This window comes from Pantherophis guttatus, chromosome 1, assembly GCF_059756535.1.
Source record: "Pantherophis guttatus breed Tessera chromosome 1, ASM5975653v1, whole genome shotgun sequence".
Classification (NCBI taxonomy): Eukaryota; Metazoa; Chordata; class Lepidosauria; order Squamata; family Colubridae; genus Pantherophis; species Pantherophis guttatus.
This window is the reverse complement of record NC_142063.1, coordinates 66203081-66229895: the sequence shown is the minus strand read 5'-3', so window position 1 is coordinate 66229895 and position 26815 is coordinate 66203081. Positions and strand designations below refer to the sequence as shown.

General features: G+C 37.2%; 2 protein-coding genes across 6 annotated transcripts in view; one reads left to right on the top strand and one right to left on the bottom strand.

Moving 5' to 3' along the window:
* Window positions 1-26815, top strand: part of AVEN (apoptosis and caspase activation inhibitor) — a 156470-nt gene that overhangs the window by 7998 nt on the left and 121657 nt on the right. The window contains exon 1 of one of the 5 annotated variants that reach the window (XM_087875482.1): window positions 953-1064. The exons of 3 other annotated variants lie outside the window; for them this stretch is intronic. In XM_087875482.1, the coding sequence (XP_087731608.1) occupies window positions 1020-1064 (45 nt within the window). In that variant the 5' untranslated portion in view covers window positions 953-1019. Of the gene's footprint in view, window positions 1-952; window positions 1065-26815 lie in introns of those variants that run through there. One more of the 5 variants, XM_087875480.1, reaches the window with a different exon arrangement.
* The window catches only part of CHRM5 (cholinergic receptor muscarinic 5), a 76629-nt gene that overhangs the window by 14219 nt on the left and 35595 nt on the right, over window positions 1-26815 (bottom strand). The window lies entirely within an intron of this gene.

Sequence of the window (26815 nt, the reverse complement as noted above, 5' to 3'; positions counted from 1 at the left end):
TAAAGAGGCATGTGGTACAGCAACATCAGTGCATTTTTAAAAAAATGTATATGGTTTTAATGCTAATATACATCTGCTACAGTAGCATTCTTACAATCATTACAGTACTGTAATAGCAAGATAATAATCTGGATGTTTGTGCAGTCAATTCAGGCTGGGTAATAAATGAAAACTTATTTTTTCCTTACATCTGATTCCTTAGCTGGTTAAACATTTTAAGTAAATTATGCTTCACATGGCTCCAGCTCTGTAAACGGCATGACTTTGCCCACCTCTGTAAAATTACCAGGGGTTTTTAAATGTTAGCTATCAAGAAAGAAACAAACAGTTGTCTTGCTTCACACATCAAAGCCATTTATTGAAAGTATCTTAAGCAATGGCTAACTGGATGTTTTTGTGAGATAAACTGCAAATGCCATCCTTGCTTCGTCCCCTCACCCCATCCCCCGATACTTGTTTCCATATTGTCTCTGAAAATTTGGGTTCCATGCAGCTGTCAAGGATAACAGTTAATAGATTTTTTTAATTGAAGTAACTAATCTAAAACAACAACATGACATTTCAGTAGATTTGAACTGCCAAGCAGCATTACAAAACAGTAGGAGTCTTACAAAGGAACACTGTGGCTTTATTCATTTAAAAGAGAAATGGTATGTAAATATATTATATAAATGTTAAATGTCATTGGATTTCATCACAGAGGAGCAACTGCAGAGGGTCTAGCTTTGTTTATAAAGTTCTTGTAAAATTAGATGAGATATATATTTCTTCCTTTAACCTCTAACCATCTCATTTATAAATCACATATTTTTATACTTTTCTTTTGAACTGTGGTGACATTTGACTATAAGATAGTCCTATATAACCATTGTTTAGCAAACATTCAAAATTACAATGGCACTGAAAAAAATGCCTTTTGACTGATCCTTGTACTTCTAACCCTGTAGTTATAACCCTGTAGCATCCCTGTGGTCATTGCAAAGGTGCTTTTTCAAGAGGCAGCTGACTTTGGGACAACCATGACCTGGATGGCTGAGACTCTCCATAGACATCCCTGTGGTCAGGTGATCAAAATTCAAGCATTTGGTAATCAGCATGTGTTTACAATTTTTTTTTTTGCTTTTGCTTTAATTTATATGCTGCCCTTCTCCGGAGACTCAGCGGCTTACAATGCGTTAAGCAATAGCCTTCATACTTTTGTATATTTATACAAAGTCAGCTTATTGCCCCAAAAATCTGGGTAAATTACCTACCTTTGAAAGGATGGAAGGCTGAGTCAACCTTGAGCCTGGTGAGATTTGAACTTGCAGTAATTGCAAGCAGCAGATGTTAATAACAGTGCTTTAGTCCACTGTACTACAGGCTCTTCTTCAGTTGTACTGTCCCAGGGTCCCGTGGCAACCCCCCCCCTTGGGATTTTTTAACTTTATTAGCATTCATGTTGGGGGAGGATCTATTTTTTATTTAATATACTACTAGTGAATTGATTACTACTATTAATTTTTATAATATGTTTTGTGTTGTTGGTTTTACCTGCCCAAAAGATTTTGAATTTGGGTTAGCAATAAAAACCTTTATAAATTTCAAACTATCTAAAATAACTTAATTATTACCATCAACACTATCAAATAGTTTGAAATAACAATCATCTTTCAATTTATAACTAAGGCATTGCTTATTAATTTTGATAGTGAATAAAGACATTTTGATTTCAGATTATTTGTTCACTAAACACAAAAGATTTTCTGGTGATCCCTGATGATTAACATTGGATAAAGTAACAGATATAAAAAGGAGCTGCTTTTTCCAGGAAGCGAAAATTTGCCAAAGAGAGAAGACACAACTGCTTGGGAGGCCATAGAACATATATGTTCAATATATGTTTTAATATACATTGAATATACATATAGTCCTTGCTTAGCGATCATTTGTTCAGCAAGATTGAAATTAGGGTGATGTTGAAGGAATGGTAGTTACACCTCGCAAGAAAGCTGTACATGATTAGCCTGGATATGCCTTGTAAGCAACAGGAAGAAGATGGCAAAATCAGCTGGGGGTAGGAGGGCAGCAGGCTCTCTAAAGTACAGAGAAGTAGGGCAAGTGGAGTGAAGGGCGACCAAAAGGGCAGAGATGGGAGGTTGATGGGGGGGGTTAGGGTTAAGGTTAGGGAATTAAAGAGGATATGGTCCTTTACCTTACTAAGGCTTGGGACTGGGAGAAATCAAGACCCTTGCCTAACGACTGGGGAGAGTCCCATGATTGCTGTCGCTAAGCAATGTAGACATATGACTTTCCATGAACTAGAGATGAAAGTTCCAGTTCCAATTACCGTCATAACTAAGATCAACCTGTGTATATCTTTAATGTATAGAAGAGAATCAATTTTACTATATAATAGTCAGTTTGGTAATTGTTAAAACACCAGGCTAGAAACCAGGAGACCAAAAGTTCTAATCCTGTCTTAAATATGAAGCCAGCTGGGTGAACTTGAGTCAGTCACTCTCTCTCAACCCCGTAGGAAGAAAGTAATGACAGACCACTTCTGAAATCTTGCCAAGAAATTACAGAGTTTTGCCCAGGCAATCACCAAAAGACACACGCTCTGAAAGCTTTTTTTAAAAAGTGACATATAAGGACTCACAGTTCTTTGACCATCTGTGTTGACAATTCAGTCTTTACTGCTGGTGTGTAGGAATAAGCTCAAATATCTCTTAAGTGAGGGAACATACAATGCCTTCATAGGTCATTCTTGACATTCCAGGGCTCTGTGCTGTTGGAAACAGATTTCATATTTAAATTGAGTTCTCCAGTAAAACTCTGGAGCATTAGCCAACTGCACTGATTTAAAATAGCAGAATCAAGTTTTTTCCTGTCACACCAAGTTTGATATAGAACTCAAAAAACCAAATTAACAGAATGACCTTTCTTCACATCGCAATGAAATGACTAAGCTGAAGAAGGAAAAGCAAAATCACTTTCCTCTCATTATTATTTTATAGAACTCTAGACTGTAAGGCATCTTATAAGTCTTCTGGTCCTACCCCCGCCCCCCTCTCAGGATATGAGTCCATTATACCCAACAGGTGACCATCTAGATCAGAGGTCACCAACCGGTGGACTGTGGACCACTGGTGGTCTGCGAGAAAATTTTTATGGTCTGTAGTTCACCCAGGTGGAGTAACTGCTCCAGGATGACCAATGACTAGAGCTCAGAAATATGGGACCGGCCAGGCATCTCATGGTGAGGCTGGAAATCTCCGCCGTAGAGGAGGTACGTGCAACTTGCAACTTTTCAGGAGGGCAATGTGCAAGGAGTAGCACAGCCCCACAGAATGAGGTAATGGTGCTGTTGCAGCAAGGAGGACGGTTGCGGTGCAGGCGGGTCAAAGCAATAGGTATCAGCAATCTGCATCTCTTTCATCCCCCTCTGTGGCAGAGAGAGAGAATAAGAGATCTCAGAGATTTGTTTTCTGTGGGAAACGGGTCCAAATGGCTCTTTGAGTGTTTAAGGTTGCAGAACCAGGCGGCTAAGTTAAGTGCCTGAAGGACCCCATCCCGTCACTGGGAGTCCAAGCGCTTTAGCGAGTGGCGTGCTGGATTCATATTAGTGGTCCATGGGATTTAAAATTAGTGGTCCCTCAGGTCTGAAAGGTTGGTGACCCCTGATTTAGATTCCATTTGAAAATTTCAGGGAGGGAAGCTGTTAGGTAGCTGTTCCACTGCTTGTTGGATTCCTTTTAATATTCAGTTTGACTGTCCTTTGTTTTAATTTAGCCCCACCGGGCTTTATTTTCAACAGACAAGAGGCCCACTTCCTTTTGCATGTAACAGCCTTTTAAATATTGTATAGGTAAAGCAGTATCCTATTTCTTTTGCTTTTCTTTTTCTAGCTAAACATCTTATTTCCCTTAGCTGCTCCTCGCAATGGGTTTTCCAAATCCTTATCCTATTGAGTAGCTTTCCTCTGAATCTGCTCTAGCTTCTCCACGTCCCATATGGAATACAGCGCATAGAAAAATTATTACCTTGCATGGAGTGAACACAGGGCTTTTATGAATGTAGCCTGGACTTTGTGGAAAACTTTACTGAGATAGAAGTACATCACATCCAAAACATGTCCTTTATCAAGACAATGTGAGTCCGACCTGATAACTAGTCTTCGTTAATGTTGATGTTGATAAACCTATGCTGGATTCAGATAATGGTAGCATAATATATTTCAATACTTTGCTCGGGTTAGATGTTAAATTGGTAAGTTATTGGGTCCTTTTTAATACAAATATATTTTGGGACCGTGTTTGCTATTCTCCATTCTTCTGACATCCCATTTGTTCTCCAGTGGTTCTCAAAAATTATCTGCCAGCACCTTTAACACCTTAAGATATAATTCATCTGTCACTGGAAACTTCAATTACTTTAAAGTAGTAAAATGGATTCTTGCTGTATTCTTAACAATCCTGAACTAGGTTAGTGTCAGCCCTTGGAGACAAGCAAGATTAAAAAACAGACTTGGCAGGGATTCTGTGGATGCTCTTTATAGTCATAAAACAGACTAACAACACTATAAGGTAGTCTCACAACATAACAAACTAACCGCCTCTTTCACTCTTACTTTATTTCAAATGTATCCCCAACCCCATATATTATGGTTTCCATGCCTTATTATCTCATTCTAAGTTTTGCCATTCCTGACTCCTTTCCTATAGGGTTTGAGCTACCAATTCGTATTTCTCCTTATTTATTAATCATTTTCCATTGTTTCTATACCTTTCCTTTTTCTTCGCAGCTTGTCAGTGTATTCACTCTTCATCCCTGCAGAATTGGTAGTTCCTTTAATTGTTCTGTAAGATTGGATAGAATTACTTCAAGTATATGGTGCATGACTTCCACGTTCAGAGCCTTAAGTGGTTGGTCAATTTCTGTTGCATGGGCCATCTCCTTGTTTATTTATACTGCATACCTGCAAATATTCACCACTCTCTTCGGAAATTTTTTTCCTTGGCATCCTCTTTCTCCTGCCTCTGTTACTGGACAATTTTTTGTGCTCGTTCTCTTTTTACTGACTTTGATACAGACCTCTTTGTGTAGTACCTACATCTGCTTTCCTTTCCTTTTCTTGTTGAGCCTTAAAAATTCCTCCCACCTTGTCCTCCAGCAAGGAGATAACCTTGCATTTGCACTTATAAGATAAATAATTTGTTTTCGTATAGTATTGCCTTTCAATAGGCAAGTAACCCCAGAAAAAGAATTAGAATGAGCTATAATGTATGCTTTACAACTTAGTCAAACGTTTGAAAGCCTCAACCTATTGACAGTGTTGTTTATAAAAGAACACTATTCTTCAATTGTGTGATAAAATGTAATTCTCAGTAAGCTGCATTTCCAATTATTTTCCATTTTATGCATGATTACTCAGATAATTGTGCATGGGATTACAACATTGAAATGGAGCCTGCTTGTATCTATTCAAAAACAAGCCCAACTAAGCTCAGTGATTTAGGATTGTGCCTTACAATCCTAGACCTGATTCACTCATAGTGTTTTGTTATAAAATTGTTTGTTTGGTTTGGACATGTGTATCTTGTGAACCTAACTACCGGTACTTAGGTTGACAGAAAAGTGGTGTTTGAATTATCTAGTTCTATATGTTTCAATAAACCATGCATTAATCTATTACTGTAGGTTGTCTGTACTTTTTTAATAGAATTTAAAAAACAATAGATTAGGGTTAATCAGTTTTATTTGTAAACAAACATACTCTATGAATGAAGGCAAATATACATGTCCCAGGACAATGTTGCAGGATCCAATCTGGGTCAGTCACTGGGAATAGAGGTTTTGTCTTCCGAGCTTTCGGACTTGTGCTGGAACCCATCTTCAGGGAACTTCTCTCTTACCAGAATATGTCTCACATTGTCATAATGTTTCACATTCTGGTAAGAGAGAACCCTGAAGAAGGGCATGAGTCCGAAAGCTTGGAAGACTAAATCCAGTTCCGGTGAACGATCCAGCTTGGATCCTGCATACTCTCCCTGTTTCTGTTTCATTATTAGGTATTTGTACAAACAGATACCCATGCCATATTTTCCCTCTGTTCAAGAGACCTTTTAACTATGATCTTATTATCTTTTCCCAAGATATGTATTCAAATCCATTAATGTATTGCATGTCCTGGAAATCCAGGCATTTCTAGGCTTAGAGTCAGGATGTAAAATGGTAAATGGAAAGTAGTGAGACGCCATTTTTTCTTTTTATATCTTTACTTTTGCTTAGGCATTATGTATTGTCTAGATCTGGAAGTGAGGATAAAAGTGAAGTCAGCTGTCTTGAACTCAACTACCTGCAAAAAAATTGGGCTGGATCCATCCCTCTCTTGTCGATTTCTTTTTGTGTGAATGGGGAGATGTGAAACACAAACAAAGAGAAGATGGGGAAATCAAAAACTTCACCTGCATTCTCTCTGCAGAAACTTTCACCTTGATCAGGGCATTGTATATATGTTTTGTAATTCATGTATTAGGGAAACAACAAATACTATCAGAAATAGAAGTAGTTGCTTTTGATTTAATTGAGGCAACACCTGGTTTCTCTGATCATATTGTTTCATATTAGCTAGTTTCCAAAAGGTAGAAATGCTTAATAAGACAAGGCGAATCCTATGAACACACCTTCTAAATCACCTCTCTTGTCTTTAAACCAGCTTTCTCTATATTTCAGACAGCTCAGACTAAGCCCATTCTCCTCTTTATTGATTGGATCACTCTATTCCTTTCTTCAGACCCTTGCTTGAGTCTCCCGAGATAGAATAATGTGTTTTTCGAATACTGATCTTGCTGCCTGCTATGATCTGTTTTAGTGATTTTTATCCACACAAAAGCTTTTAAGGGCCATAAATGAAAATTGTAAAAGTAGCTGACCTTCACAATAAATGTTTTTTACACTAAATGCAGGGGTGAAATGCTCCTGGTTCAGACCGATCCGGTAGTGATGGAGGCGGGTGGTTCAGAGATCCGGTAGCAAAAATTCCTGCCCCCCCCCCCCATTGCCCAGTTGAGCCGCACAATCATCAGAGGCTTTTTTTTTTTACTTTTAAAAGCATTTTTTCTATAACCTCTTCGGCCAAAAAAATGCTTTTAAAAGTAAAAAAAAAAAGCCTCTGATGATCGTGCGGCTCAGCTGGGATCGTCAAAGGCTTTTAAAAGAAAAAAAACCCTTTTTTTCTTTTAAATGCCTCTGACGATCCAAGCTGAATTTTTTAAAAAGCTTCTGCCGATCAGGCAACTCAGCTGAGATCATCAGAGCCTTTTGAAAGCATCCCATCGCCGAAGAGGTTGTAGAAAAAATGGTTTTAAAAGTAAAAAAAAAAAAATGGCCACACCCACCCAGTCACATTCCTCCCCCCCCTCAGCCACACCCACAGAACCGGTAGTAACAAATTTTAGATTTCACCACTGACTTAATGGCTTGAGAACTCTAAAGACAGAATATTCATCAAATAAATTAATCAAACATATTTGAATTATCCATTTATTTTAATTTATACACTGAAATGTTGAAATTACCTAGAACTGAACAACAGTGAGTTGGGCAGTTACTTCCTTGTAGTCATTATTGAGATTTTAACTGCAGTCACAATTAGCTATAATGGCTGAGATTTATGGGATATAGAATAAAAAAACAACTGAATAGTATCTCGGTAACAAGGAATGTCTTGTATGTTGTTCTGCTTTCTAGAGAAAACTTTCACATATTTAGTATTTCAAAAACCTTAGAAAACCAGTCTGTAATACTCTGTAATAATAAATTTATGTTGCAGAAATTGGACCTCTATCGTGGAGAGAATGATTATGCTTGACATTTCATTCTTGTATGCATGTTGGCATGTCTCATATTATATGTGTATAATCATGAGGAAGCTTAGCTAGATCTGTAAATATTATGTCAAATTAAATTAATACCATATTTCTGTCATTTTAGTGGTTGGCTACATTGTCATGCAAATAAAAGATTAAATATAAAACAATTATTGAGCAGACAGCAGATCATCAGAAATTATATTCATATTCAAAGCTATCTATTTCAACAAACCTATCATTGTCAGGCACTTTTATAAACAAATCTGCTTGTCAGATAGAAATACCCTTGCTATCTTAAACAATTAGAATGCACATATCAGTAATTCATTTTGGCAATGGTCAATTATGCCAGTTTACTAATACATATGAATAGGTAATAACAGAATTAATTGCTTTTGTTATTTCTATAATAGGGAAAAAACAGTTTTATAAATGTTGGATATACTGTTGCAGTGCAAAAAGGCATAACGATATCCATCCCATATCAGTGTAAACTAATGAATGAGTGTGACAAAGACACACTCAGTCTTTTGATGACAGCAAAGTCCACATTCTGGACAGAGGGGACTACTGGTTTGAAAGAGGAGTCAAAGAGGCCTCTTACATTAAGATTGAACAGCCCTCTCTCAACTGAGTGGGAGGGATACAACATCACCTATCTTCTGTTTACAACACAGTCCTTTCAGCAGTTCCAAGAACTTCCACATCCATTTGCACTATTGACGTGACCCTGTGGGCACAAATAAACCTCCAAGTGGCCTCAACGACTCTCAGAAAGAGTGCTAACGACCAGATGTCTGCAAGGAATATAAATCCTTTCATCCTACACCATTCAGTCAGGACCAAAGAAGCTTGTGGGTTGAGAAGCGAAACTTCTTCAAGGAAAAACAAAGACCAATTACCTTTTGAAAAAAAGCACCTTTGAGACCCCTATGACCTGGATGACAGAGAATCTCCATATATATTGAGGCACTGCATTCCTTCAGATGGCTTGATACAGTTGTCCACTTGTACTCATATTAATGTACATGCACAAACTGCTTTGCTTCCCTTCAGCCTGGGAAGAAATGTTTACTTTCCAGGTACCTAATTTGCACATAATTTGAAAAAAACCCTCTTCAAACAGTTGTTGTGTGAAGAAGCAACTAGAAGCCAACACACTTTCCTTCTTTGAATGTTTTATACAGCGCTAGTGCTAGATGTTTGCCCAATCCACTAAATAGAAGGGTGGCTGAGTTCAGTAATTTGGTGCTTATTTAATAAACAAGGGCCAAAGAATAAGCAGTTACCTAATTTTCCTTTCCAAACATCTACATATTGTTTGGGCACCCGGAAAGCATACTTCTGGATATAATAACATATAATATTTCTTTCTCAAAATATAGTTTAGTGGTATTTATGAAAAATTACAGTATTTTCCGGAGTATAAGACGCACCGGAGATAAGGCGCACCTTAGTCTTTGGGGAGAAAAATAAGAAAAAAGCTGATTGGCAGGTGGATCGGCCTCCTGGAATATCCCCAATCAGCTGTTCCCAGAGGTGAATTTTAGCAACAGGTTCTTTGGTTGTGAGCTCTGTGGCTTGCTTTTTTTTTGCTTTTTTTTTTTTTTGCTTTTTTTTCTGCCTCTGAAACTTCTGAAACTCCTTTGCAAAAAAAATTTTTTTCTGCCTCTGAAACCGCTTCAGAAAAAAAGCCTCTAAAGCTCTGTTTGGGGCTTCTTTTCTGAAGCTTCGTTTCTGATGCTTTTTTCAGCCTCTGAAACCTCCGTTTGAGAAGCTGGGTGGAGCTACATTTGGACTATAAGACACACCCAGATTTTCACTCTCCTTTTTGGGGGAAAAAGGTGTGTCTTATACTCTGAAAAAATACGGCAAATGACCTGTAAAATTTTATTTTGAGGTGAAATATGAAGTGTTATACAAATTTAAAGCTATATGAGATCAGTTTTTAAACTGTTTTTAAAAGTGGGTAAACAGTTGAAAGTAAGGTTTCAATAATTTTGCATTTTAATTTTTTTAAGGAAAATGACAAATCCAAGCATACTGTTAATCGTAAAATGGAATAACATAATTTGTTTCAATGACTATAGTAGTATAGAATGAGATGCTTTTATTAATTTCATCAAGGTTAGCAGTTTTCCTTGCATTTTAGCTTAACTGATGGTATAGAAGGAAAGCTGGATAATGTCTAACAGTATTGCTGCAGTAGGCTCAGTTAACAGTCCTAGGTTTTTCCCTCCAATTCTATATAACTCACACAAGTTACTAAAATTAGTCAAGATAATGAGGAACTCTAAAAGTATCCTTCCCCCTAAAGTTCAAATCCCATTCTAAAATATTACAGGCTTTGGAGCGGGCTCTGCTTTACAATAAACAAAGAACAAAATAGTTTCTTCCCATTGAATCTCTGTCTGAATAGTGGTTATCATTGAGTTCTGTATTCTTAGGGGCAAAGAACCTTAGAATAAGATTCCTTGGTTACAGACTTTTTGTTGTAAACATTATGCTATTCACATATTCAGCTATATATAACAGAAAACAATGTATGAGAAGTGAGTAGGTGAAGATAGAGAGCTAAAAAGAGTTTGTCAGTAGAGGAAAGGAAAAATAGAGAAGAGGAATCAAGATCTTATATTTTCTAAAAGATTCTATTTTCTAAGAAGTATATATTCAGTGATGATGATGGTTAATAGTAAATTACTATTCTGGGTAAAGCTTCAGAATAGCTGCTGATTGCAGAAGATATATTTTAAGAGATGCTGATTGTCCATTGTAGGTAATAATCGGAGACTGGAAGAGCAATACAAGGCAGCCAATTTCCCAGAGCGTGAGTATATTAAGACAGCTTAAGGGAATTTTCTCAGGAAATTGAAGGGGAAGTCCCTAGTTAGCAATGAATATTTGGCTAGCTTGTGAGCTCAAGAAAGAAATGAAAATAAACTGAGTAACTAAAGATGAATGGACAGGGTTTGACCTGCAGTGCTTCTGCCATATTTGTGTTCCTGTCATAAGAATAGCTTGGCATATACAGACAGTATTTGCAAGTATATCATATGCTTGCAGTAGTCCTTGAAGAAAAGGTGAGTTTGGAGCTCTTCTTTCTTCCTAAGCACTTTCCTTAGCAAGGAAAGAAAATGAAGATTTAGTAGATCAAAGAAAGGAAGTGATGTAACAAAAACAGGAACAGAAGAAGCAATTCCACATAAGGAAAACAAACATAGGAGTCCAATGGATTAGCCTGACTATCGGAAGCAGAACATATTCTATATTGCTGGACTTTAAGCCCTTTCAGAACAAAAAAACTGAGCATCCAGGAAAAGTATCACATGTCAGAAGACAGGAGGCAGAGGCAATACAATTGTACCATACAACAATACAAAATAAGTTGAAGGTTTAATGTTGCAAGGAAATAGAAATATATCTTGAGGAGACTTCCCAGTTCATAAAACATGCTATTTATCAGGAGTAAAGATCTGCAATTTCCCAAAAATATTTTCCAAATTAATAAAGCCACTTTTTTTAAAAAAATCCTGCTTATTCGAGTTTCACCAAATACTTCTAACAGCAGGAGTAATCATACAGTATTAGCATGGACCTCAAGTTCAAGAACCTGAGTTTAGGTGACATTTTTTCTGTCCTACTACTCTATGGAAAAGAATCAGAAACAGGAATATACCCAAGCGAACGAGTGGCTATACAAATGATGTTGAAGGAAATATTTTGTTGCTGGAACTGTATCCTATGTTAATTGTTAGTCAGCAGATGACATTACATGGATTCTACCTCATAAGAATTAGTAAAATTGTGCTTGGCTAGAGCATGGCGAATTGAATCAAGGTGGCTTCCAATTGACTTCTTTGTGAATTGGAAATGAAAATTCTGACATAAGAAAAGACTACACACATGGAAGGAAGTTAACAGTGTTGTTATAATAGAGGCTATTAAACAATTCAGTGGAAAATCAAAAATATGTTTGGTTCATAAACTTCATAGCCTTTTCTATGGGGTTTTCTATATACAAGTGCTTAAACGATGAAAAATAAACAAAATGAGTTTGAATTCTTAATTCAAGAAGGTAACTTACAAGCTAATATGTATAAAATTAACAATGTTACTAGTGTCTTTGTTTCTTGCCCAACTGAGAAGATGTAAATGATGATTTCCAAAAGCAAACTGCAGTTCTTTCCAAGAGTCTTAAATAGCAGTGATAGAGAATTTAATTATCCCAACATCTGTTTGGGAGGCAAGCTCTCCCAAACATGATACTCCCAGGAAATTTTCCTTCAGAGGGTTAAGGATTGTACATGAGGATCAGTTATCTGACTTGATAAGAGACTAACAGGGAAGATTTAGTTGAGAAAGAAGTAGGAACATTTGGAACAAGTATAATGATGAATGGTTGATTTTAAGGGAAATCAAGCTGAGTATTACAATATATAATTAGAGCTTCACAAAAGTAAGTTTTTGAGTCAGGAAATATAAATGTATAGTTTTAAAACAAATAGGTTTAGTGAAAACAGTATGGGGATACAATGCAAAAAAACTTGTGATTCTTTCCCAAAATCGATGTAAAAAGAAAAACACAAATTAAGAATCCTGAACGTGCCACCATAATTCAATTGTACTAAATGACCTGTTAAAAAGAAACTCTAAAATTCATGTCCTTGATTTTTCTTAAAATAGAGAAGACTGTACAAAAAATTTAGTTGTTGTCTTATTGTATCATGGCAAAAATATAACTTGGCTGAAATCATTCCAATAACTTAGTTCTAAACTAAACATTTGAATGAACATTAATCTGAAAAATATGAAGAATAATTAACTATGCATTCTAAAAATGACGTCTACATCTCTCAGAGGTTATATCAGCAACAAAAATCTTCCAGAATAGTGAAAATAATGGCTTAAGTAATTAAATTTGAGTCTTCCTGGCCAGTCCAGATTTGCTCACCAGGTAAACTAGGGTGGCATAGCTGAAGTATCTAATGCAAAAATTGCTTAGAATGGCTAAGAATTCCTTTAAAAAAATCAAGATATATTTCCAATGAATGAAATTCTGCACAAGAATTCATTGCTACTTTTGATACAATTCCCTGCTTTCATTTTTTTTTCAGAGCATTGAACTACTATAATTCCCACATGCTTTTCACCCCCTGATCCATTTAGCTACCACTGATATATTGCAGAGAGCAAGATTTGAGAGGGGCCATAGGAAGTACATATATTGGAAGGTGACCTGTCATACTGAAAATAATTCATTTGCTTGGTATATGGCAGACCTGAACCCCGACTTACCAAAACGGTATGAATCAACAAAAAAATTGAAGGGGAAAAAAAAATAACAAAAGCCATAACTTGTATGTTACCTTATTCTGCTACAGACTTAATGGTAAAAGATTCTAGCCTGCAAGCCAATTGCCTGCTGCTGTCAAACCCTTCAAGCTGCACAAGGATGATAGGTTTGTAGTGCTGCTGATGGCCTATTAATGTTGCTGATGGATAAGCCATTGAAAAGAAGAATGATGTACAAGACTGTCGTAATTGATATTGTTGATGTCTCTCTTGGCAGTGCTCATTTTAGGACCTGCTCTCTAAATTCAACTATGAATTATGTTCTGTGGGTTTGGCACTCCACTGGATATTTTTTCTAGCTTTTTGTATTTGAGCTCCTTAAAGGCATCTTCGTTAAGAATAGATACTGGGTTGTCTCAACTTTACGACTGTCAAATAATTTACATTCAAGTTTGAGAATGAATATACTGTTACAAAACTAGGATCGAGAATGAAAATAAATGCCATTGAGAGCATATTTTCTAACATCTAAAACTGGTGGTGATGAGTTGTTAGTATTAGTAAAGAAAAATAATAGTTCCCTCCATTTAGTGGTGATTTACTTATATTTCCATAATATATTTCCATAAAAAACACTTTTTCAGGTAATTTTGTTGGTTTATCATTTGTATTTCCCTTTTATTTTTTAACAGGTCAGCCAGTTTCTTTTGTATATCCAGTAAAGCATCATTTTCCAAATCATTCTTTTGGCCTGTCATTTGCAGTTCCATAGTTGTTATTTTTTCTTATCTTATCAGATAAAATTGATTCCACACCTATAATTCCTTTATTAACATCTTTTAGACTTAGTCTATCTATAGAAACAGATAGTATTGACAACGTGGTTATCTGATTCCATTCTTCAAAGATCTACTTACTATTTCTGATGTTGCGCTGTTGTGCATCATTCAACAAGTACCAGTATTAACTGCCCTTTTATTTATTTTTTCCTTGCTTAAAACCTTTAGGACCTCTAATGTCCAATTTCTAAATCTTTTCTGCTACAACTTGCAATTTTCAGGATTTTATTTATTTTTATTTATTGTCATATTTATATGCCGCCCTTCTCCCGAGGGACTCGGGGCGGCTCACAGAACAAAACAACCCAACAATAAATAGAATTAAAATGTTAAAATCCGATTTAAAAACCCTAAATCCCCCAAATTAAAACGCACGGCAGATCAGGATAAACAAAGTAAGTTTGTTTCCCATGAGAAATTGTTTATTTTTAATAGTTAATTCCAAAATCTTATAGTACAATAAGTCAAGATTCCAAATATATCTGGTCCCTTTATCTGTTTATAATTTTCTTAGATCGCCATCTTATTTACCTTTTTGCTATTTATTTCAAATTCTTTAAATTTTTAAGCATAGTCTCTTTTACAAGAGGAACCAAAGACCAGAGGGTGTCTTAGCAGAAACCAGCAATTTGCAACTTTCCCTGCCTGTTTCCCCAGTGACTTTCTGGAGAAGCTGGCAGAGAAGATTGCAAATGGCAGTGACATGATGGTGGTGGGGGTGGTGGGGGCTTGGCAACCGGTTGTGAGTGCAAGTAAGTTGCTAAGCACCCAGATCGTGATCACATGGTGGCAGGGGGAGAGGGATGCAACATTTTGCAACATCTGGAACAGCATTACAGGCCGTGAGATACCATGTCTTAGGCCATTGTAATATTGGGCCTAAGAGTTGAGGACTACCTGTATCTCCACTAGAAATTCCCCATGGCAGTGTTTTTTTTTTCATGGTAAAATAGTAGAGTAATAAAATGATAAACTATTAAGTGTTTTCTTTGGACTTGAAGTTCAAGGTCTCTTGAAGGCAGTTAGTATGACTTCAGGATTTCCACAGCAATTAGATACAGCCAACATATTGCAATTATAGTCCATATAATTTGGTGTTGACTAGATATCATGTTTTGTCAATGTAATAAATTCCTTCCATCCTGGAAACTATACCTGAATATATAGCCAAGGGATCTTTTCTCACTACTTAAAACTTTTATTAATATTTGTAGCAATGATAATCTACAGTGTGATGCTACATTTCACAGAAGAAAAGCAACCTGAAATTTTTGTTATATCCTATAGATCAGGGGTGGCAAACTTGATTTCATTGAGGGGCGCATCAGGGTTGTGTTTGACCTTGGGGGGACAGGGGGGATGTGAGCAGGGTGTCTGTCACTCAATGTCACTCGTGTTGGGGGCCCCTGTGGTGGCCTGAGCACTCTGCCAGTGAAAACGGGCTCCCCAGCTCTGTTTTTGGCTCTGACGGCCTCCTGCAACCCTCTGCCAGCGAAAACGGAGCTCAGGATGGCTGCCTGGGGCCCTTCCAAGCTCTGTTTTAACTGGCAGAGGCACCACGGGCCAGTTCTTTGCTGTTTCCAGGGAGGCCCCATGGGCCAGATCTAAGTCCCCCTCGGGCCGGATCCAGCCCCCTGAGTTTGACACCCCTACTATAGATCTTAACTGTTTTAGACTTTACCCCTAATTTTAGTTTTTTAATTTTGTAACATATAGAGTTTGGTGCTGCTAATTAGTTGCTTGTGAGCCATCATTGGCCCTAATTTTAGTTTTTTAATTTTGTAACATACACAGTTTGCTGCTACTAATTACTAGCTTCTGATCCGGCATCAGAAAATCACAGAGTTGGAAGAATCCATTTTAGCCATTGGATCCAGTTCCCTGATTAATTTGGGTTATGCAAATTAACACATGGTCAACAGATGGCTGCTGAGCCTCTCTTTGAACTTATCTATTTCTAGGGAAAACATCTATTACTATAATACATTATTATTATATAATTAATATATAAGGAAGTATCCATTTCTAGGGGACTGCTATTTTAAACACTGTTCCATATTCTGCCTTTTAAGATAATAAAGAGCAGAACTTAAAGAGCGCTTCATTTTCTTTCTCTCTTTTGTTTTTTTTTTAAACTTTGTTAAATGCTTATTAAAATGGTGGCAGACCGGGTACTTGAATTGAGTTTTGGCCAACATAGAATAATTTGGAAGCTAAAATTTTAATGATGCAACCCAGATTATTATTTGCTTTTTTTCTTAGCATGTCACTTATACACTTCATTATTAATGATGAAGATGTAAACATAGAGAGTATCCATGTTCAGAACTGATTTTAACATTTTTCTCTTTTGTACTATGGCTTTAAAATGATAATGTGATGCAGTATGTAGTTATCCAGGGTGGGAGGGTGGGGAGGGAGTTAAAGCCTCCTGATCTCCACCCCCTATTTTCTAACACTTTATCTGCACTATAGCATATTGTAAAACAAAGCTAACATATGGTCATATTGGATAAATGCATTATGAATTCTCTGGATTGAAAGAGTAAAAGAGCTTTGAGGTTGCTTAGCAACATCTGAATATGCATCAGAGCTTGTTCAGAGCCATCTTTGTTCTGTTTATTTGTTTTAGTTTCTTTAAAAGCAAAATGATAATGCAATAGCGATTATAGACTTCAAAGCAAAAGTCATAGAAGGCTTGCTTTACTTCTTTAAGTCTGCAAACTTTTCTAAACTTACTTGTAGTTAAGTGCCCTTAAACATGAATTGCCAACTGTTCAGCTAATCAGTCCTAGATGAGCTTTTTGAAGTGTCTTAGTTACAAGTCTACTTGAAATACTTATAGTTTGCCTCCTAGCTGAAATTCTTAAAAGAGATATAAGCATATTTAAAATTCAGTAAAATACATCATGGAATTGTCAAATTGGAAGGGACCTTGGAGGTCTTCTGCTCTACTCTTCTACACATTATATGAATTATCAGACTATTCTGGACAAATCCATTTTTTCCTTGAAAATTTCCAGTAAAAGAGTCCCCATTACTTGGAGAAACAGGCTATTACACTGCTAAATTACTCACAGTCAGAAAATTCCTTCTTATTTCAGGTTTGGATCTCTCATTGTTAAGCATCTGTCCACTTGTCTCAGCTTACCCTTTGCCTTGCATATAGGATAAGCTGCTATCATACTTCCCCCTATATTTCTCTTCTTTAGGCTAAACCAAATTCCTTTAACTTCTCTTCACAGAATCTACCCTCCAAACCAGTGGTGAAATCCTCTGCAGTTTGCCACTGGTTTGTTGCCTGCGCATGGGCACCGCGCGCCAAATGTGTGCTGTGCAGATATGCACACTGTGCACCAGATGCACACTGTGTGCGCATACTCCGTGCGCGCCAAACGCGTGCTTTACATGGAAAAAGGTTGCTTAACAAGGTAAGTAGAATAGTGGAGGGGGGAACAGCTGTGCCGCACGATTTAGATTCGCTAGAAAGCAGGATTTCCTGCTTTCTAGTGAATATAAATCGTGCGGCACAGCTGATCGTCGGAAATACTGGTTTGGATGAACCGGTAGCTTTTTTTAAAATCACTACCGGTTCATCCGAACAGGTGCGAACTGGTAGGATTTCACCACTGCTCCAAACACCTGACCACTTTTGTTGCTCTTCTTTCCAATCCCTCAATGTCCCTTTTATATTGTGGAGAACATGGCACACCATTCCAGGTGCAGTCAGGAGGGAGCAGGGCTTTTACACCTAGGCCATTGTCGGTGACATTTATATATTTTGCCTCTTGATGGAAGATTCAGGAGATGTACCATAGAGAAGAGACAAATGTGTCCCCAAGTTTTTTTCCATCTGTTTTCTGCCATCCTAACCCCATATGTTGCTTGGACATGAGTTTTTGTATGTGGGAATTCATAACGTTCTAAGTTGAACTTAATTGGCAAGGTAGTGAGAAGAAGAAAATATTTGGCTAGATCAGGGATGTCAAACTCACGGCCTGCGGGCCAGATGCATCACACGCTGACCACACCCAACCCCATTATAGTGAAGGAAAAAAAAGTTGTGATACGTCATGTGACGATGTGTTGTTGCGAGTTTGACACCCCTGTGCTAGATCCTTAATGTACTTTAGCAATATCAGGCCTCTACATGGAGTCAGATGATGATGGGAGACTATTTAAAGAACTGGTATATATGCGGAGCTTTTGTTGTGACCCAGGCCCAAGTAAGTAGTAGAAAAATCAGTCAGTGAAAAAACAAACAAACTTTATTCGAACAGCTGAGAATTACTTCATTCCCAGTGTCTTTCAACTAAATTAAAGCAAATTCCTCCCAACACAAATTCCTCAGTCCTATCGCAAACCTTGATCCAATTAGGCAAACTGCCAAAGGCCTTTCTTGGCAAATATTCAGAAATAAACGCAAGACGTAGATGAAGAAGACGAAGCTACCAACATTGTTTTCCAGCAAAGCCCAAACACCATTGCTGGCCTATTTTAAGCCTTATGGGAGGGGCCAATCATCTCTTGGCCCTACTCCCGAGTTGTCCTCTTTGCTTTTTTTTTTTTTTTTAATTTGATTTATATGCCGCCCTTCTCCGGAGACTCAGGGCGGCTTACAATGTGTTAAGCAATAGCCTTCATTCTTTTGTATATTTTATACAAAGTCAGCTTATTGCCCCCACAAACTGGGTCCTCATTTCATCTACCTTAGAAAGGATGGAAGGCTGAGTCAACCTTGAGCCTTGGAGAGATTCGAACCAGCAGAAATTGCAGGCAGCTGTGTTAATAACAGGGTGCACTAAACCACTGTACTATCAAGGCTTGAGCTGCTCTTGCCTTCTGGCAGCTCTTCTCATGCGTGCATTAGGAACAGACTCCTCCTGTTCCTCTGCCTCACTCGTATCAGTCTTTGGAGGCTCTGGAGTCCATACCTCACTCCCCGATGGCCCTGGCCCCACCTCTGCCTCCGACGCAGAACCCTCATCCGGGCCTTCCCCAGCCTCCAGGACTGGCCCATGTTCTTCCTCAGCCTCATCGCTGTCCGACTCCACTGCCAACTCTGCAGGCTGCTGGCGGACCACAACATCCTTAGCATGTCACAGTCCATACATTTAAATTTGGGAGTAGCAAACTATCTCAGAAAAAGTGCAGTTGTCTTTTGTATTTGAGATTATATGGGACTTAGTAAGAGAATACAGGTACTTAGATACTAATTATCCATTTCAAATATATCCTTTAAAGTATATTTAAAACTTGAATCTGTAAGTGACATACAAAAAACTACATTCATTTCCAAGCTAGCAGCCTTCTGCTTATGCAACAAGGTTTCCTGACACTCTCCTTGTCTCATTTGAGCGTCTCCTGTTCTGGTGCAAAGTCCCTCCTTTTTAAAAGTTAATATTACTGCTTTAATACACAAGAGTCTTTCACTTAGCATATTTCTTTATTGAATTTACAGGCTACCCAATTCCCTTACAACACTGGCCCACATACAATATGAGATAATTTAAAACAGTGCAATACCAAACAATTAAAAAAACCCACATTTTTTTCCTGTAAAAAATAACTCTTAACATCCCAAGCATCCCACAGGGGGTCTTCATCGTGCCTAGCTCATGTGATAAGAACCAGGTTTTAAGGGCTTATTTAATAAGGGGCCATCTGACTCTGTACATAATATTGTGAAGAGGGGCTACAAGAAAGGAGACTTGTTTTCTTCATCCTGTCAGGTGACATTGCTTTTATTGGAATTTATAACACTCTTAGAATCAGGTTTTTTGTTATTGCTGCTTCATTACTAATAATCCTGCTAATATTATGCCATTTATTTTAGAATCATATCCCTCTAGTGAAGAATCTGTTCTGGCTGCTGTACCCTTGGTTTAAGATCTGAATTTCGTAGGGATAGTGCTCCTATTGTGGACTTGCCTTTTGATTTTAATGTTATATCTGAGATTTTTTTAAACTTGTCATGAGAAATTAATATTTAAAAAATGGGTGGAGACTTCTCCAATAAATAAGACTCAAATTAAGTTCATGCGCTGGAAATTCATCACCCTCTTCCTAAGTGTTATTAAATGAATCCTGAAATGAAGCAAGAACATGCCAATTTCCTCACCCTAACATAATTACACTGAGTGAAGAATCAGAAATGGGATACTGTAGTAGTGTACATAACTGCTCTCAGTGTAGAATTCCCCAATGCATTGAACAAAATGTATGGGAGATGGATGTTGACAAGGATGGATGTAAACAAGGCACAGTCCAGCTTTCTTCAATGCATATTTAATGAGCATGTTGATTTGTACATAGCTAGTAGTTTTATATCAGACAAAAATGTCCATTTCTCAACTAGCCCAGTCCCTGAATATCAATTATGTAAGGATTAAGGCACAAACCAGCATCTTCCAAGTGACAGGTGACTATTATGTAAAGGGCTACTTGGTTTCAAGGCTACCAAGTACCTGCTAGGTATCCAATAATTTTAAAAAATTAGAGAAAGAAGCTTCAAGTAGGCCCTTGAGAGTACAGAAGTACTGTTGTAGAATCACAAGTTGGAACAGGTTATTTAGTGTCAGTCAAATATTTGCCTTAATATATAGCATTTATTTTACCTTTCATATGCATATAAAACACTTGAGAAATACTTCCAAATGCCTCACAACATCTTAGACATAATAACATAGTAAATAATACAAAAAGCAGCTTTACTTGGAACATCTTACATCCTGCGATGATATCTGTAATACCATTAAACATCTACATCTGCCTATCCCAGGTCTTTGGAAAGGGCTTGATAGGCGGAGAAGAATGCCAAACCAAGTCTGAACATCTGGTTGACTGTGTGACAAACCATCGTAACAATATACTAGGGCCACAAAGTAGACCAAAAAATGAATGAAAAAAAAATGGAAAAAATTCTCGCATGCACCTGGCCTCAAAAATGTGCCTAAATAGGATGGCATAGAGCTGGGACGGGTGGGCAGGGCAGGCCCACCCACGATTTCTGCTACCAGTTCAGGTGAACCAGTCCGAACCGGCTAAATACCACCTCTGACTTAGACTCATATACCGCTTCACAGTGTTTTACAACCCTCTCTAATCGGTTTACAGAGTCAGCATATTGCCCCCAACAGTCTGGGTCCTCAATCAGTCAATCAATCAAAATCCTTATCAGTCAATGGCAGAAGGCAATTTAAATCCTCTGGTGTCATTTTAAACACCATCAAACACCATCCACTTATCCCAGGTACTTGGGAAGGACTCAATAGGTGGATAAAAATGCCAAATCTATAAATATCTGGATCACTGTGTGATGAACCATAACATTCTAATAATAAACATTCTTGAAGCAGTTTAAATAGAGAAAGAAGATCATACTTAGCAGTTAACAGTACGTGGCTACTGATGAAGATGATGGGTCTGGTGTAGGGGTGAAATTCAAAATTTTTCCCTACTGGTTCTGTGGGTGGCTTGGTGGGCGTGGCAAGGGAAGGATATTGCAAAATCTCCATTTTCTTTTTCTGATCATAAATGGCCTTGTAGCAGCTGAGACCTTCAACAATACAGTAAACTTTGGAGAATCTCTCTGTATTAAAATCCTGTCTTCTAACTTTGCCATCCCTGCTTCAATGACGCTTTCTTTAAAAACTGTCATTTTAACACTTTTTTTTTTTAAAAAAAATTCAGTTCTGGAGTTTGAAGGTTCTAGTCATCTTCCTCAAGTGCTTTCATTTGCTGATCTAGTACTATATGTTCTACATTGGTCAGTCCTTTGACAAGATAGTCGAGCAACTTTATTTTCACTGATGAGCAACTGCAATTGATTGCCAAATATTAACCACAGTTTACCTGGCTTCAGTGATATAAATTGTAAACTCCTGAAAAGCATTCACAAATTGGTACAGCAATTTGTTTCGCATCTTTCATATTTGACTGCTTCACTTCATCTCACAAAACAGCAGCATTTTTGATGGCACACAGATGCTATACTTTCTCCAGAACTCCTTTAAGATGATATCATCTTGGGTAGCCCTGACTGATTGGAAGAAAGTTATAGTATAACTTTCTATAGTATGGAAAGTAATAGGCTTTAAAGGAGGTTATGACCTCATCAGTAATGATGTAATGATTTATATAATAATAATAATAATAATAATAATAATAATAATAATAATAATAATAATAATAATAATATGTGTGTGTGGGTAAAAATATGACCTCTACATTGATGTGAAGGTCATCTAAAGTGGTTGGGTGTCCACATGTATTGTGAAGCACACGAAGAAGCATGAAAGGAATTTTTTTGATCATGCAATAATATTCAGCAATAGGTACAAAATGATTAAGAACCAATCTTGAAAAATGGTAATAGTAAGAAAAGCCTTTGTATTTGCCTTAAATAATAATAGAAAGAAATATCTTAATGATAGGATGAAGTTCCCCAGATAGTCTTGAGTTTACCTATTTAAACAAGTAAAGGCTTGAGTTTGAAATCCTCAGAAATGTTACTGCCAGAAAATAATGTTAGCATATCCTTCATGCCTTATATCTGCTGCACTGCACTTTTTTCCTCTTTCAAAATGTAGGTCCTTTCAGACATATTTTCCCCCAAATCAGCCAGTTTTGTCTACATTAAATATTTGGTCTGGCAAATAACATCCCTTTTCAATAATTGTTTTAAACATGTCAGGAAAGTCACTCATCACTTAAATTGGCACTCACTGCTTCAGCTTTAATATTATGTAAATTCACCCTCACTTTGAAATGTCTGAACCAGCCTCCACTCACAAAAAATTCTCCATCGCAGTCACTTTCAGTTGCTGCACATATAGCTTTTAAATTATTGAGAAGATTTCAAGCCTTCAATAAAGTAAGGCTAATAGGCATATTATGCTGATTTTGATCGTCCAACAAAATTATCAATTGCATTTCCACTTCAATGATTAAATCACTGTGTTTTTTAAATAATAATTGTAGCTTTCGTCAGGACAGGGCCTTTCACATGCTCCATTATTCTTACTTTACACTTTAAAAATGTTCATTGACCAAAGGTAGCCTTCCAGGTCTGATGGCATTCCACCTCTTTCTGACTGCTTTATTAATTCTACTATATTTGTGATTGGATTTTTTTCTTTGATGTGCCACCAACACTTGCATCGGATTTATGCTTTGGAAGCATGGTAAATGGACAAAAACAACATCATCCAAGTAAAATGTTACATGATCTGACTAAAAATGGTAGACAGCCTTCTTCCTTCTTTCCTCGAGCCAACAAACCACTGAAGCTGCATAATGTCCTTGCAAACTGCTAAAAGCCTCTGAAAACCAGCTGCACAGTATATTAAAAATGCACACACACTATTTTGTGATGGTCATGAAAACATTGCGCGGTTTCAGCAGTTCATCGGCTCAAATAAGGAAAATGCACCTGACATTTCTAGTTGGATTACATTGCTGTTCAGCTATCTGCCATTTCTAGTCAGATCACTTTGCATTTAGCTGTCTGCCATTTTTAGTAATGTGTAGTCTTTTCATAAGTACAAATAGTTGGTAAATTCATTATTTATTTAATCAATTTATTTAATTTATATATCACCCATCTCCTCGATAAGGAGCTTCTGGGTGACCTGGAAACCATAAAAAGATAAATAGAAAAATGATTAAAAATTTAAAAGTATTTCAAAAACTATAAGTGAGGAGATGGATGAAATGGGGATGAGATCTTATCCCAACAACCATCTCCAATGGTGAGCACCTTTTGGGGCTCCAAACCAACCAGCAAAACCAAGTTTTAATATCCTTGTGGCATGCCAAAAAGGTGGGAGAAGTTCCCATCTCTGATGGTAGAGTGTTCCATAGAGGTGGGGTCCTCAGTGGAAAAGGTTCTTCTTCTTGACCCTGCCCAGTGCGATTCCTTAGCAGATGGGGTCCATAGCAGGCCCCTTTCCACTGGAGCAAATGGAATAGGCTAGTCCCATTGGGATGAGATGGCTGCTCAGATACCCTGGATCCGTGCCATATACGGCTTTAAAGGTATGACTAATACCTTGAATTGGACCCTGGAGCAAACTGGTAACAAATGCAGCTCGTGCAACAGCAACATTATATGTGGATATTCTTAATCTTGGGACTGCCTGGACCAAATTGTTCATAATGCTTCAAGATCTTAAAGATAAAATGTTCATATATGCAGTTGAGATAAAGTAAGACATTATTTATGATAACCAAAGGCATACCTGGAGATAGTGGTAAATAGTAGTAGTAGTAAGCTATAGCAGTAAGCTGTATCTACAGACATCTAAAATCCCATTTTTTGTACTTCATGTAAACGTGCTAGAGCTTTCTCATATTTCTTTTTTTCTTCACTATCTAATTTTGCAATTTGATAATCTCCATGAACTTATTTCATACTAGAGCTGAAATTCTGTTAGCAGCTGAAAGGCAAAAATGAATGCTTTTAAAAGTACAGAAAAACCATACTGTTTTGCCATTAGACTTTAGCAGTCACGTGGAGTCTGAAAAGTACAAATACAAATGGAAGAGGAGGACTAAGATCTACTTTAATTATTTTGTTATAGTGATAAAATTGTGACTGTTTTTTTTCCACACAAATTATTACTTTCCAGTGAATAGTTCATGATAAATTTAAAGGGAAAGGAGCTTACTTTTAGAATGAGAAACAAGGAAAGCAGGAAGATAATGGAGGATGATTGAATTAATTCGTGTGAGATAATAAACTAAACTGTTTGATTTCTCATCATATTGTTTCTTCTCTCAGCCATGAGGTCATTTGCTAAAAGAGCAAGCAGCATAATTTGTTTTGTCAATTCCCTTGAAGCAAAGAAATTATGCACCCTTCCTCAGTTTTTGTGTATTCGGTATGCAATTGGCATTTTGACTTCAATCAAAATACATTTTTCAAAACAGAAAATTACATTCTCTCCTTAGTTATACTAGTATGGCATTTCTCCTGAATGTATAGTTGTGTAGATTTGTAAATGATTCTATTACTATAAGCTGCTTTAAGTGTTAAATATATCAGCATGCAATTCAATATTTTTTGGAGTAAAGGCTGAAATGAGAAAGTGTGGCTGAATCACTCAAAAGGCACCAGTTGAAGCCCACAGGCATGGGTGAGCAGTCATGCTTATAATCTGATAATCTCATGGAGACTTTAATCACATGGATGTCAGTTGCTGTCAATAGCAGCTGCTGAAAAACATCTGCCTTTGTGGGGATGTTGCCAATGTAAACAATAGGGGTGATGCAGGAAAAGAGTCAGTGTTCATAGATTGGGTACACATTCTAATTGAATGATTTCTCATTGAAATTCTAAAATTCTAAAACCTCATCTAAGCACCTGGTGCTCTCCCTCTTTAAATATATGTAGGGAGCAATAGGTAGAATTATTTGATTATGGTTTCTTAATTGGACACCTTATTCAGCCCTCTACAACAGACTCATTAAACTGGACACAATTATAAAGATGAACACAAAAGCCAATATATCCATATATCATTTCTGTTAGGATTACAAGAAAAGGGACAATTATGCCTTTTTGATCTGCCATATTCCTTAGATTTTTTAACTGTGAGTCTCAGACAAATTGTAATACACAATTTGCTAATTAACTACAGCATTTAACAAAACATACTGGTAGTATTTGACTTATGACCACAATTGAACCCAAAATTTCAGTTGCTAAGTAAGACAGTTCTTAAGTGAGTTTTGCCCCATTTCATGCCCTTTCTTGCCCCCATTAAGTGAATCACTGAAGTTGTTACATTAGTTACCCAGTTAAGTGAACCTGGCTTCCCTATTGACTTTGCTAGTCAGAAGGTTGCAAAAGGTATTTTACGTGACCCAAGGACACTGCAACTATATGAAACAGTTGCCAAGAGGCCAGATTTTGATCATATGATCATAGTTGACCATAAGTGTGAAAAACTGTCATAAAACACTTATTTCAGTGCTGTTGTAACTATGAATAGTCACTAAATGAATAGTTGTAAGTCAAAGACTACCTGTAGTTGCTATTTTCTCATAACTTGCAAGTCTACTTGGAAAAAGCTTAACATGTCTTGGTGTCATACGCTAAAACACTGTGTAGTTTTGCTGAGTCGCAAACCCCACAGCCTTGTTTAAGCTTAATTTTAGCATGTTAAAATGCTTATCTTTAGTGATTCAAATATGACAGTTTGGGTTTCAGTTCTTCCTATTGCTATAGGAAAGGAACAGCTGTTTCTCATATTTGCAAAATGTACTGCAATTTCAAAGGGAAAAAATAAGTAGTGCTAGAATTTAATATCTGCAGGGCCGGTGGGAAGATTTGAAGTTTCTGTCTGACAGTCCATGGAGCGTGAAAAGGATGAAGAAATACAGATCTTTGGCCGTAAAATTATACTGAGAACTAAAAGTTGTAACTGCTGACCTACAGATAATTAGTCAGATTGGCTGAAGAATCCTGATGCAAAATTAAATTAATAATTTAGAAGAAGAAGGGTAAGTGGTGAATAACATTTGTAATACTGCTTAGCACTGCAGTGCAGTGGAAATATTCAGGTTCATGGTGAAAACACTTAGCTTGCCTCCAACTCCAGGGATGACTAACATGAAAACTGTAAAAGGATACTGTGTTCTTGTCACAGTGCGCAGTTGTTGATGTAACAATACACCTGCAGAGCAGCATCTCCTGCTTCTGTAACCTTCATACTAGCAAACCGAAAGGGAATATACTGTGTGTGTAATGATATGTGGGAATGACCTTGAGGGTGGGTGGTTAGATGAGGAAAGATGCTACCTAGGGAACAATTATCAGGTAAG